This window comes from Ursus maritimus, unplaced genomic scaffold (genome assembly GCF_017311325.1).
Source record: "Ursus maritimus isolate PB19 unplaced genomic scaffold, ASM1731132v1 scaffold_5, whole genome shotgun sequence".
In the NCBI taxonomy this organism is placed as follows: domain Eukaryota; kingdom Metazoa; phylum Chordata; class Mammalia; order Carnivora; family Ursidae; genus Ursus; species Ursus maritimus.
In genome coordinates this window covers 58,146,693-58,160,838 of record NW_024426663.1, presented here as the reverse complement: position 1 = coordinate 58,160,838, position 14,146 = coordinate 58,146,693, and the positions used below count along the sequence as shown (strand labels likewise).

The 14,146-nt window shown below is 38.6% G+C and overlaps 1 protein-coding gene across 1 annotated transcript in view; it reads left to right on the top strand.

Annotated features, from left to right (window-relative positions):
* Nucleotides 1-14,146, top strand: part of CATSPER3 (cation channel sperm associated 3) — a 31,068-nt gene continuing 16,922 nt past the window's right edge. Inside the window, exons 1-2 of the mRNA XM_008691592.2 lie at nt 1-526; nt 2,209-2,362. Of these exons, the coding sequence (XP_008689814.1) occupies nt 426-526; nt 2,209-2,362 (255 nt within the window). The 5' untranslated portion in view covers nt 1-425. The remainder of the gene's footprint in view (nt 527-2,208; nt 2,363-14,146) is intronic.

The window sequence follows — 14,146 nt, the reverse complement described above, 5'->3', positions numbered from 1 at the left end:
CCCAGGACCTGGAGATCATGACCTGAGCCGAAGGCAGACCCCTCCATGACTGAGCCGCCCAAGCACCCTCAGATGTGGATACTTCTTGAGAGAGGAAGGGCTTTTGTCTGCTCTAGCTCTGGTAACTCCCAGAATTAGCCTGGAGCTTCACAGTTCCTGTGTACTTGTATCCCTTTCACTGAACTGAGGTGCTTAGTCTCCCCGGGAAGACAGGCTCTCGGCGTAGATCAGCTAGGGAGTATTTGACTCTGGCGGCCTGCAGGCTAGTAATGTACTAGAATGCCCAAGAATGACGTCATAAAGCATGAGTTCCTTTTGTGGGCCCTGCTCTGTGGCCTCTTGGAATCTAGATGCCAAGGAAATCCCTAAGCAGAGATTTTCTGTTGAATGATCAAAGCAAGGAATAAAAATAGAAAATTTGGAAAATGTCTCAACAGTTTCATTTTCAGAATGATACCAGAGTCATTTCTAGCTCGCTGTTGGATAATCCTTCAGTGGCGTTCTGTGCGAGATTCGGGAAATTTCAGTAAATATTCTTTTTTTCTACTGCTCGTTAAGAAATGTGCAAATGGCAGCTTGGGGGCAGGGTGCCGGTGTGCTCTTCTTGGTGCACGCACTTGTGCACTGCCCAAAACGAGGTGCGTGTCCTTGACCATCTGCCTTCTCTCCCTGGTGAGGTTGGTGAAGGCTCAGCCAAACATTTTGCTTCTTTGGCTTTAATATCATGATTGGCTAGTTAAATCAGCATTCAGTCATGCTCTTACTTGACCCATACACTGAATTTGACTCTGTTTAGTCCTTTTATCTTTTTGTCCTTTCTACTTTGCTTTTATTAGCCACCGTGTTAGAAAATTTGAAGGTTTTATTGAGGTATTAGACCTGATCTCAAAACAGACAATGAAAATTATACATCTTGTTTTTATAGATTATAAAAGTATATACATTCTGTATTTATTTCCTGTTAGAGTGTGTTCGTTACATATAATGGGGAAAATAGTGCATACTTTTTGAGAAAAATTGGAAAGCATAGATAAATATAATAACCAAGAAAAAGAATTACTGTAATAATACTGAGTAGAGAATTTTGTACCTTGTTTTGTTTTTGTCTTTAGCTATCCACTGGATCATAAACTTTTTTTTAAACCATGAAAAAGATGCATCGGCATATTTTAGTATCTATATAATCTTCCATGAGATGGATATGCCGTCATGGGCTTCACCAGTCTTTCTTGTTAGACTTTTGAACTGCTTGCAAGTTCTTACTACTGTACGTAACGCTGGGATGAACATATTTGGCCAAGGCCAGTTTATTCCAGATTGCATGCTCTTGGGGTAGGTTCCTTGGATCAGAGGTTACAAATAGTTCTGTGGCTTTTCGGAGGAGTTGGCCAATTTACACGCCCCCTGGCAGTTTATGAGAATGCCTCATCACACCACACTACTGCCAGCATTACATAGTATTACATTTAAGTCTGCTAATTTTATAAGCAAAAATAATGGTTGTACCTAATTTGCATCTCCATCCCCATTAGTAATGCTACTGAACATTTTGGGGGAGGTTCATTACCATTTGTATTTATTTCATGCATTGATTGTGTGTTTGCTCATTTTTTCTTAGGGTATTCAGTTTTTTTTTTTAATCATTGATTGTGAACACTTGTATGGGTGATGATTTGATTATTACCGGTTTTTCCTACTAGACTGACAATATTTAGTTTTGTTCTCCTTATATCCACGATGTCTGCTGTCTTGCCTGCTGTTAGTAATCACTCTGTAAAAATTTACTGAAGGAGTAAATGAAGATGATTCTTTGTTTTGCTTGAGAAGGACTAGTAATCATTTTTGCCCCCAGAGATCTAAGAGAAGGAACTAAGTAACTGAGTGAGGACAGATCAACTCAGGGGTCATCATACATATTTTAGTGGTCATTCAGTTAGCATTGTGTTGAAGTTAAAAAAAAAATACACATTCATTTAAGTAATCTCTACACCCAGCGTGGGGCTCAAACTCATGACCCTGAGATCAAGAATCGCTTGCTGTACTGACTGAGCCAGCCAGGTGCCCTGTATTGTGTTCCAATTTAAAAGTATATTTAAATTACATTCACAGAGGGTAGAAAGCAGAACCTAGTCTCTACAAAAAGTGTGTAATGTTTGGGATCTAGTTCTGTTGTAAGATAATCATACCTCTTATTCAACTTTTTGACAGGAGGAGAGATTCTCAGTGTCAGGCATTTGTGAAGAGAGTCATAACGAGTCGTCTTTTTAAGATAATTATGATTAGCATCGTCTCACTGAATGCCTTTTTTGTGGTCTTGTGGACTGATTATAATACAAAATACAACTTGTTCAGACTTTTTGAGGTAAGCAGACAAAACGGGTAAAGTTTCTTCTGTTTCATCCTTTTTATTTGTGAAAAAGATTTTTAAGACATTTTGTTCAAGAAAGTTTTCCATAGAAAAGCTCTAAGGACTTAAAAAATATACTCTAAAATCTGGAAAGATGGTAGCAAGAGTAGCAGTGGTGACATGGTTTTTTAATCTCTCTAAATTTCCTTTTTAAAAAGAAACTTGGAGGATGCCTGGGTGGCTGTCAGCCACCGACTGAGTTAAGCGTCTGACTCTCAGTTTTGGCTCAGGTCACGATCTCAGGGTTGTGAGATTGAGCCCCGTGTCAGCCTTCACACTCAGCAGGGAGTCTGCTTGGGATTCTCTCCCTCTGTCCCTCCCCCTGCATGCGCATGCTCTCTTTCTCTCTCTAAAAATAAATAAATAAATAAATCTTGAAATTAAAAAAAAAACAACAAAAATGGAGCAACTTGGGAGCAAAACCAAAACCCATGGGCAGCATCGAAATTAAAACTAGTTAAAAAGGTATCCATACTATAAGGCACAACTGCACAGTATTAGCCTCTGAGGGAGAGGGATCAGAGGACGTTCAATAAATATTAATTGGAAATGTCAGCTGACGTGAGAACAGCATTTTTTAGTAACATATACTGTATTGTTAGTATATAAGGTAGAATTTAAGTAATTTTTTTTTAAGATTTTATTTATTTATTTGACAGAGAGAGAGACAGCCAGTGAGAGAGGGAACACAAGCAGGGGGAGTGGGAGAGGAAGAAGCAGGCTCCCAGCAGAGGAGCCTGACGTGGGGCTCGATCCCAGAACGCCGGGATCACGCCCTGAGCCGAAGGCAGACGCTTAATGACTGTGCCACCCAGGCGCCCCAAAGTAATCTTAAATTACTTAATTTAAGGTAGCATTTAGTGATTCGTCAGTTGCATATAACACCCAGTGCTCATTACTTCTAGTGCCCTCCTTAATGCCCATCCCCCAGTTACCCCATCCCCCACCCACCTCCCCTACAGCAACCCTCAGTTTGTTTCATATAGTTAAGAGTCTCTTATGGTTTTTCTCCCTCCCTGTTTTTGTCTCATTTTATTTTTCCTTCCCTTCTCCTATGTTCATCTGTTTTGTTTCTTAAATTCCACATGTTAGTGAAATGATATGGTATTTGTCTTTCACTGACTGACTTATTTGACTTAGCATAATACCCTTTAGTTCCATTTCCTTTGTTGCAAATGGCAAGATTTCATTCTTTTTGATGGCTGAGTAATATTTCATTGTGTGTGTGTGTGTGTGTGTGTGTGTGTATCACATCTTCTTTATCCATTCATCTGTCAGTGAACAGTATTTGATGTTGGGAAGGGTGGTGTTCAGTCCAGTACTGGGTTAGTGCAACAGGTTCCTGGTAATTTCTGAAGGGCCTAGAACAGTCTGAACCTTGTGACCTCTAAAGACTGGCCAGCCAGGGCTCCCTTCAGGGACATCCCCCCACTCCCCATCCACTTAGAAGAAATAATGGGAGTGGAATAAAAATTGAGCAGGGTAGAGACCCCGAGATGAAGGAAGAGAAGGTCCAAATAAAATTGGAGGAGGGGAATGGAACAAAGAAACCTTAAAAATCAAGGTAGCTCATCTTTAAAACAGAAGAGGGAGCTATGTGAAGTTAGAACCACACCTTCTAAAAGTTCAGGAAAACTAGGTCATAGAAAAAAGTATACTATAAAGAGATTGAGGTAAAATCCCACACAAAATTATTATGAAATGAGAAAAGAGAATAAATTGGAGAAAAATATCCCTGTAGATAGTAGAAACCCACCACAAAGACATGTCCACAAAACAGATAAAAACTGTAGCATCTTATTTCAAAACAAGGTAAATATTTAAGAAAATGATACGAAATAGGAAAGAACAGAGACAAAGTGACAAAATTCAGGAAAGAATTAGAAATAAAAGTCATTTCAAAAATGAAGATGCAGCTAAGGGCAATTAAACACAACAGGTAATAGTTTAAGAGAAACATTGGATTAATGGAAAAGATTACTATTTTTAAAAAATTTTATTTATTTTTGAGAGAGAGAGAGTGCGCACAAGCAGGGGGAGGGGCAGAGGGAGAAGCAGACTCCCCGCTGAGCAGGGAACCGGATGTGGGACTTGATCCCAGAACCCTGGGATCATGACCCGACCTGAAGGCAGATGCTCAACCGACTGAATCACCCGGGCACCCAAGAAAGAGATTTTTATTTTTATTTTTATTTATGTGTATTTATTTATTTTTATAAAAGATTTTATTTATTTATTTGACAGAGAGAGAGGCATTGAGAGAGGGAACACAAGCAGGGGGAGTGGGAGAGGGAGAAGCAGGCTTCCTGCTGAGCAGGGAGTCCGACGCGGGGCTCGATCCCAGAACAGTGGGATCATGACCCAAGCTGAAGGCAGACGCTTAACAACTGAGCCACCCAGGCGCCCCCAAGAAAGAGATTTTTAAAAATCAACCAGAAATGAAAAAATAAAAAGTATTCAAGAGAAAATGATGACTATTGAAAATGGAGGAATGGGTGTCTGGCTGGCTCAGTCAGTGGAGCATGCGGCTCTTGATCTCGGGGTTGTGAGTTTGAGCCCCACGTTGGGTGTAGATTACTTAAAAATAAAACAAAAAAGTTAAAAGAAAAAAGTTAAAAAAAAAAAAAAAGAAAATAGGGGAAGAAAAGATCCCAACATAAGGATAATAGGAGTCCCTGAATTTGAAACAAAAACTAAGTAAAGGGATGGAACAAACACAAACCTATAATCTAAGAAATATTACCTGAAATAAAAGAATTGAAATTCTATATTGAAAGAGCACACGTTGCACACTCAAGAGTATGGATTTAGAATAACAAGCACTGAAACATTCTAGTAAAATTATTGGACTCTAAAGGAAAGAGGGGTGGAGGAAATTGTGAGCATCTGGGCAAAGGGCTGCTAAGGAAAGGGAAAGTATTGGCAGACTTTGCTATGATAAATCTTTATGCTAAAAGAAAACAGGAATATATTTAAAATACTTAAGGGAAGAAAATGTGAACCAAGAATTCTAGATCCATTATAATTGATTTTCAAGTATAACACACAGAGAGAAACTGTCATCATTCATGAAAACACTTGGGTGATAGTGTTCCCTTGAGCCCTTCCTTCTGAATCTGGTGAAGAATAAGTTGCAGCCAACCAAAACGACTGGAGACACATCAACATTAGGATGGGTGATGAGCATTAAATAGAATTATTGGTAGAATTATTCATAACTGTGGGCCAACAAGGAGAGAATATACCATATAATGAATCTATCCTATGGCAGTGAAGATACAATACAACTCAAAAATGGAGGAGAGTGGGGAGAGTTAATGCCAAAAAAATTTTTAACCATTTTTAGAAGTCAACTTAGTGGAGACACTATTGATAGTGTCATTTTGAGACTGATGTGTGTAATATGGGATAAAGCAGATGGGCAAATATGGGACAGTTTAGTTCTGTTATCCTCTTTGTTCTTGAGAGCCAGTATACTCATGGAAGAAAGGAGAAACAAAGGTAATACAGACAAAGCTAAGTAAAAACTCTCTAGTTTGACATTGAAGTTGGAAGCACCAGGATAATTTACTAAAGTATTTTATCCTTAACCATGAAAGACCTAGAACATTGACCACTCATTAGTTATGCATGCACAGTGTTCACAATGTGATGTTGAAAGGCCATTTCTTACTAAAAACAAACCAGGGATTTTTAGAGAAATGATTGACCGCAAGTCAAGGCAAAATATATGCCAGATGAGTCAGGAATATCTTGTCATACACATAGCAAGGAAGCTGTCGAAGATTACTGGGGTCATGTCAAAAAGACTCAGGAGACAACTTGAAGAGGCTCTTACCTGCCAAAGATGGGACACTTTGAGCTTCAATAAGGATGATAATTAAAATGGATTGGAATGCCTTAAACAATCTATACGTTTATAATGATACCAGTAAACTCACTGGTCACTTATGGAGGGTAATAAGGAACTAATCCTTTATCTCTAAAACTATTAAATTAAGAGAAAGAATCAAGCATTACTGACCTTACATGAACTATAATACTGAGTAACCATACAGTCAGTAAGGGAAAACTCTCTTTACAGAAATAGCCCAGTTAATAAATGAAAAAGGAAATGATAGAATTAGAGTATCACTGTTTTCAGCCCTCAGTGAAGAAATGGATCTAGGCAATGAGCATGAGTGGCTGCTACCATCATAAAAGGAGAGACAAGCAGATATTGTATGCCTGATATGAAAGAACAGAACCTATAATCTTGCCAAAGAGATGAAACCTGAATCCAATCTAGTCTTTGGATCCAAGTACCTGTTTCCAGGAAATAGAGGACGGGAGAGCATGTTGAGCTGCACCGTGAGTGTGTAGTCAGCAAAATCCAGACTGGGAAATTCTACCAGTCAAACTGCCTGGGTACATCAACAAGTAAATTGGAGGAAAAAAGGAATGGAAGAGTTAAAAGACATCAAATTTTAAAAAATTTTTAAAGAGCAAGACCAAAGTATTTGTTCCAGGGATGTATACATGGGTTCCTATCTATAGAGAAATGCAAGAGAGTGATTACTATAAAAATCAGGATGGTGGTTAATTTGGGGGAAAGGGAGGAAGTCATAATTGGGATGGGCGCATGGAGGGAATTTGGGCTAGCTGGTGAGCAAAGCCTTATTTTTTGACCTAGGTGGTGGTTACAGGGGTATTGGCCTTGTAACAGTCCATTAGGCTATATATTTGTTTGTGTGATTCTATATGTATGTTTTGTTGTATAATAAAATGGTTAAGAACATACTCTGTCTTTGTTTATGGTAAATAACAAATTTCTTTCTTGGTGGTAAAAATGGTCAGCATCAACACAGTGTGGGGTCAGAGGTCATGGAGGTGGTGGAATACCCTAATCAATGCCTGAAAAATGAGGGCCAGTGTCCATTTGGCACCACTTACGTGAACCTGTTGGTATGGCCGGGCATCCACCCCAGCATTCTACAGTGTTTGGTTATGGACCATAGAACATCATGTTGGGTATGGCACTTGATAGGAGTAAGGGGAAGAGCTGAGTTGAGGAATCTGAATCTTCGATTGCCCTCCAGAGGCCATATGGGTCACAACACATACCTCCTTTAGGACCCTGGTTTGCAAGCCTGGGGGATGTTCTGTGCTGTGGAAGGGATGCAGATTTCAGTTAGAGAATTTGGGGCTTTTGGCAAGTTACCTAATCTCAAAATTGTTCAGCTTCAACATTTATAAAGTGATGGTATTAATGCCCACAGGGTGGCCGAGGTCACTGGATAACATGTATGAAAACCCTTGATTAACTATGAAACTCTGAGAAATTATTTTCATTTTGGAGGATCTCAATGAAGCTATCAGGAAAATCCTGAGAAGGCCCTGATCTCTCACCTCTGGAAAATCTTGAGACTCTGCAAGCAGGAAATGAAGGCTAAGGCAGAGATATAAACTGCTGGACTATTAAATGTATGCCCCAACACTCAGAACCTCATGGCAAAGGCTGGGAGACTCAGTGGGTCCAGGCATTTATAGAAATATCCGTCCATTCATTAGCAGACCACTAAGTTAGCTGAGTGGGTCTTTGGCCTTACATGACAAAGAATACAGATTTTATAGAAGTACTTCTGGACAGTCCTTTAAAAAAAAGTGGCAACAATAACACAATTCTAGGGAGAGGGGATCAGCTGATTTCCAGGGTTCCAATTTCATTTAATTTAAAATGTCCACTTTCCAACAACAACAAAAAATCTTGAAATGTGCAAAGAAACAAGAATGCATGGCCCTACACAAGCAAATAAAAGTACAGTCAGTAGAAACTGTTCCTGAGGAAGCCCATCTCTTAGGCTTACTAAGCAAAGATTTTTAAATTAGCTATTGTGAATATGTTCAAAGGACTAAAGAAAAAAATCCTATCTAAAGGACTAAAGGAAAGTATGAGAGGAATGTTTCACCAAATAGAGAATATGAATAAAGAGAGAAATTACTAAAAAGAGCCAAATAGAAATTCTTTAGTTGAGAAGTACAATTATTGAAATGAAAAATCCACTGCAGGAATTCAGTAGCAGATTTGAGCTAGTGGAGGAAGGAATTGAAAAACAGAAAGACAGGTCAATTGAGATTCTTCAGTGTGAGGAGCAGAAAGAGAAATGAAGGAATAAAAATGAGCAGAGACATGTGGAACAACATCAAATAAACAAGGTGTCCCAGGAGACGAGAGAAAGGAAAAAATGTAAAGGAATAATGGCTAAAAATCCTCCCAATTTGATGAAAAACAATCTGCACATCCAAAAATATCAGCAAACTCTAAGAATAGACTCAGAAATTCACCTAGACACATCATGAACAAACTTGAAAGAGAATTTGAGAGTACCAGTGGAGAACTGATTCATCACATACAAGGGATCCTCAATAAAATTAATGCTGATTTATCACTGGAAACTACAGTGGCCAGAATGCAGTGGAATGCTGTATTCAAAGTGCTGAAAGAAAAAAACTGTCAGCCAAGAATTCTACATCTAGAAAACCCATCCTTCAAAAATGAAGGAGATGAGTGATGTCAGTGAAAATGGTAGAGTAGGTAGCTCTAAGGTCCATCTGTCCACAGAAATACCTGAAAAGGGACAAAAACTGTCAGAACTCTGGAAAATAAAGATTTTTGTAAATGAGTAAACAGTGAATCAAGAAAGTCAACTTTTATTTTTTATTTTGTTTTTTAAAAAGATTTTTTAAAAAAAGATTTTATTTATTTGTCAGAGAGAGAGAGAGAGCACAAGCAGGGGAAGCAGCAGGCAGAGGGAGAAACAGGCTCCTCACCAAGCAAGGAGCCCGATGCAGGGACTTGATCCCAGGACCCTAGGATCAGGACCTGAGCTGAAGGCAGACACTTAACTGACTGAGCCACCCAGGCATCCCAAAGATTTTTATTTTATTTTATTTTTTAAAAAGATTTTATTTATTTATTTGACAGAGAAAGAGACAGCCAGTGAAAGAGGGAACACAAGCAGGGGGAGCGGGAGAGGAAGAAGCAGGCTCCCAGCACTCCCAGCAGAGCAGGGAGCCCGATGTGGGGCTCGATCCCAGGACCCTGGGATCATGCCCTGAGCTGAAGGCAGATGCTTAACGACTGAGCCACCCAGGCACCCCAAGGATTATTTATTTTAGAGAGAGAGTGCAAGTGAGTGCAGGGAGGAGGGGCAGAGGGAGAAGGAGAGAATACCAAGTTGACTCCCTGCTGAGCATGGAGCCTGACCCAGGGCTTCTCACAGGGCTCCATCTCATGACTGAGATCATGACCTGAGCTGAAACCAAGAGTCACATGCTTAACCAACTGCACCACCCAGGCACCCCCCAAAAGAGTCAACTTTTAAAGGATAAGAAAACTTTGCAACATTTTATTTTGTCCCTGACCCAGTGTCCTCCTCAGCATGGTGATGGCCTTGAAGATGGCAGGCTAAATTCTCATTGTGGGACTCTCATCTTCTTGGGTCCAGAAACAGCAGAGCAGACCTTGTTCTTAAAGAGTCGTGTTGTTTCTTTTGACCTGTCTGAGGGCTGCCTGAAGTACTGATACAAGGCTATTGCCTTTGTTTTGCCTAACTTGGAACTTTCTCAGTGCAGAAAAGTGACTCTGCAAAGAGCATTTCTTAAAAGCATTGAGACACAAATGAATAACCACTGCCATCTGGGGGCAAAACAACAACAAGCTAGTTGATATGAACAAAGGACATGCTGAAAGCCTAAGAAGAAAATCCAGGAGAGAGAGTCTTTGGAAAATGAAGGTATTAACAAGCACCCATGTATATGGGAGAGTTTAGAGAGCCATAAATGCCCAGGGCAGGACACATACTTAGAAAAGACCTGAGAAGACTTCAAGTTTTCACCTCTGGCTGATCTTTAGGCTCAGCACAGGGAGGGAGTGAAGGCTAAGGTAGAGTTATAAATGACTTGGCTAAGCATTGGAAGAGTCCTCCAACACAGAGCCATTCTGCAAAGACTAGGAGAGTTTCTTTTTCCTTTCTTTCCCTCCCTCTCTCCTGCCCTTCCTCCTCTTCCCTCCCCTTCCTTCCTTCCCTCTCTGTCTTTCTTTCTCTCTCCCTCTCTTGTTCCTTCCTCCCTTCCTCTTTTTCTTCTTCTTACTTGAGGCATTTAAGAAAATCTCTCCTTAAGCACTAGCTAAAGGAAGACACTCCAAAGACCACACATGACAAAGAATACAGTTTAAGAAATATTTTATTTTAAGATTTTATTTTTAAGTAATCCCTACACTCAATGTGGGGCTTGAATTCACAACCATGAGATCAAGAGTCACATGCTCTACCAACTGAGCCCACCAGGCACCCTGCAAAGAATAGTTAAAAAAAAAAAAAAGAAAACTATTTAGACAGGCCACTAAACAAACAACTACTACCCACAAAAAGTAACAAACTCTGAGGAAAGGGAAGAATCTGATTTTTTAGAGTTAGAACATTGTAGTAGTGCCTGGGTGGCTTGGTTGGGTGTCTGCCTTTGGCTCAGGTCATGATCTTAGGGTTCTGGGATTGAGCCCCACATGGGGCTCCCCCCTCAGCAGGGAGTCTGCTTCTCTCTCTCCCTCTGCCCCTCCCCCTGCTCATTCTCTCTCTCTCTATAATAAATAAAATCTTAAAAAAGAGTTACTACATTGTAATATTTAAAATGTCCAATTTCAAAAAAAATTAAGCATGCAAATAAACAAGTAGGTATGGCTTTTGTACAGAAGAATTGAATAGAAACTGTCCCTGAGGAAGCGTGGACATTGGAATTACTAGACAAAGACTTTAATAAGTCCACTGTGTGAAATATGCTCAGGGAGCTAAAAGAAGCCATGGACAAAGAGTTAAAGGTAACCAGGAAAACAACGTCTCAAGAAAGAGAGAATATCAATGAAGAAATAGAAATTATAACCAAACAGAACCAAGTAGAAATTCTGGAGCTGAAAAGTACAATAACTGAAAAGTACAAATTCACTGGAGGTTTCAAGAGCAGATTTGAGCAGGTGGAAGAAATAGTCAGTGAACTTGAAGACAAACCTATTGAACTTAATTTAAGAAACAGAAAGAATAAAGAATGAAGATAAATGAACAGAGTTTAAGAGACCTGTGGGACACAATCAAACATATCACTGTATACATCTTGGAAGTTCCAGAAGGAGAGGAGAGAGGGAAAGAGGCAGAAAGAATATTTGAAAAAACTAATAGCTAGAAATTTCCCAGATTTGATAAATGATATACATATCCAAGAAACTCTGTAAACTCCAAGGACAAATACAAAGAGATCTACACTGAGACACGTAATTGAGCTGTCAAAAGGCAAAGACAGAGAATCTTGAAAGCACCAAGAGAGAAGAAACTTGTCACATACAGGAAATTCTCAGTAAGATTAGCACCTGGTTTCTCTTCAGAAACTGTGGAGGACAGAAGGAAGTGACAGAACATATTTCAAGTACTGAGAGAAAAATATTGTTGATCAACAGTTCTATATCCAGCAAAACTGTCTTTCAAAAAATGAAGGCGGGGGCACCTGGGTGGCTCAGCCAGTTAAGCATTTGACTCTTGATTTCAGTTCAGGTCTTGGTCTCAGGGTCATGAGTTCAAGCCCTACACTGGGCTCCATGCTGGGCATGGAGCCTACTTAAAAAAAAAAAAAAAAGGAGAAATTAAGACATTTCCAGATACACAAAAGCTGAGAGAGTTTGCTGCTAGAGGCTCTACAAGAAATGCTAAAGATAGTCTTTTAGGTGGAAATGAAACTAGACAGTAACTTGAAGCCAAACCATATATATATATATAAACCATATATATATATATATATATATATATGGTTTAAAAATATATATGGTTTAAAATACAAATGCATAAAACAATAATTATAGTTAATGGGTACACAACATATAAAGATGTATTTTGTGACAATAAAAACGTAAGGTGGGGATGGAGCTCTAAGGAAACAAAATTATCTACTATTGAAGCTCTGGTTGTATTAATGAAAAATAGATTGTTACAAGTATAAGAGCTTAATTGTAATCATGAGAGTAACCACCAAGAAATTAATGAAAAAATATACAGAAGAAGAATGAGAAAGGAACCCAAGTGGTACACTACAAAAGAATCAGGCACAAAAGAATGCTGTAATGGAGGAATTAAGGAACAAAAAAGATGTGACATATATAAAACAAATCGCAAAATGGCAGAGATATTTCTTCTTTATCAGTAACTACTTTAAATGTAGAGGAATTGAGCTCTCCAATTAGGACAGAATGGGTTATTTTTTTTTAAAATATGCTGTCTACGAAAGATTTATTTGAGATCAAAAGATAGAAATAGGTTAAAAGTTAAAGAATGGAGAAAGATATTCCATGCAAGTAGAAATGAAAAGAGAGTTGGGTTGGCTATACCAGTATCAGACAAAATAGACATTAAGGCAAAAACTGTTATAAGAGGCAGGGGCATTACCTATTGACAAAAAGGTCAATTCACCAAGAAAATACAATGATTTTTCTCAAATGCATATGGAGCATTCTCCAGGATAGACCATATGTTAGGCCATAAAACAAGATGAAATAAATTTAAAAATATTGAAATCATACACAGTATCTTTTCTGACAACAATGGAATGAAACTGGAAATCAATAACAGCAGGAAAACTGGAAATTTTTGAAATATATGGAAATACTCTTAAATAACCAATAGGTCAAAGAAGAAATCACAAGGGAGATTAAAAATACTTTAAGGTAAATGAAAATGAACATACAACATAGCACATAAAGAATATAGTCAATAATACTGTAACAACTTTGTATGGTGACACATGGTAACTACACTTACTATGGTGAGCATTTCATAATGTATATAAATGTCAAATCACTGTTGTACACCTGAAACTAATATAATTTTGTATGTCAATATACTTCAACTTAAACATAATAAAACAGGATGCAGCAAAAGCAGTGCTCAGAGGGAAATACATACCTGTAGATGCCTGCATTAGGAAAGAGAAAAGATCTTACATTAATAACCTAACTTTAGACCTTAAGGAACTAGAAAAAGAAGAGCAAACCAAACCAAAAGCTAGCAGAAAGAAGAAAATAAAAAAAGATTAGAGTGAGATAAACAGAGAAGAGACAAAATCAACAAATTCAAAATTTAATTTTTTGAAAAGATCAACAAAATTGACAACTTTAGATTGACTAAAGAAAATGAGAGAAGACTCTAATTACTAATAATAGAAATGAATGTTGGGACATTACTACTGACCTCATGGAAATACAAAGGGTTATAGGAGAATACTATAAACAATTGGATGCCAACATATTAGACAACCTAGATGAAATGGATACATTCCTAGAAACATACTAACTGCAAAACTGACTTAAGAAAAAAATAGAAAACTGACATTGGAACAGACCTATAATAAGTAAAGAGGTTAAAATCACTAATCAAAAACCTGCCAACAAAGAAATGCCCAGGACCAGATGGCTTCACTAGTTAATTTTCTCCTGTATGTATGTATATATGTATGTATGTATGTATTTATTTAAGAGAGAGACAGAGAGACCATAGGCAGGGGGAAGGGCAGAGGGAGAGGGGATTCTCCTGAGCAGGGAGCCCAACTTGGAGCTCGATCCCACGTCCATGGAATCATGACTTGAGCCAAAGGCAGATGCTTAACTGACCGAACCACCCAGGCTACCCTTTCCCCTGCATTTATAGAAGAATGAATACCAGC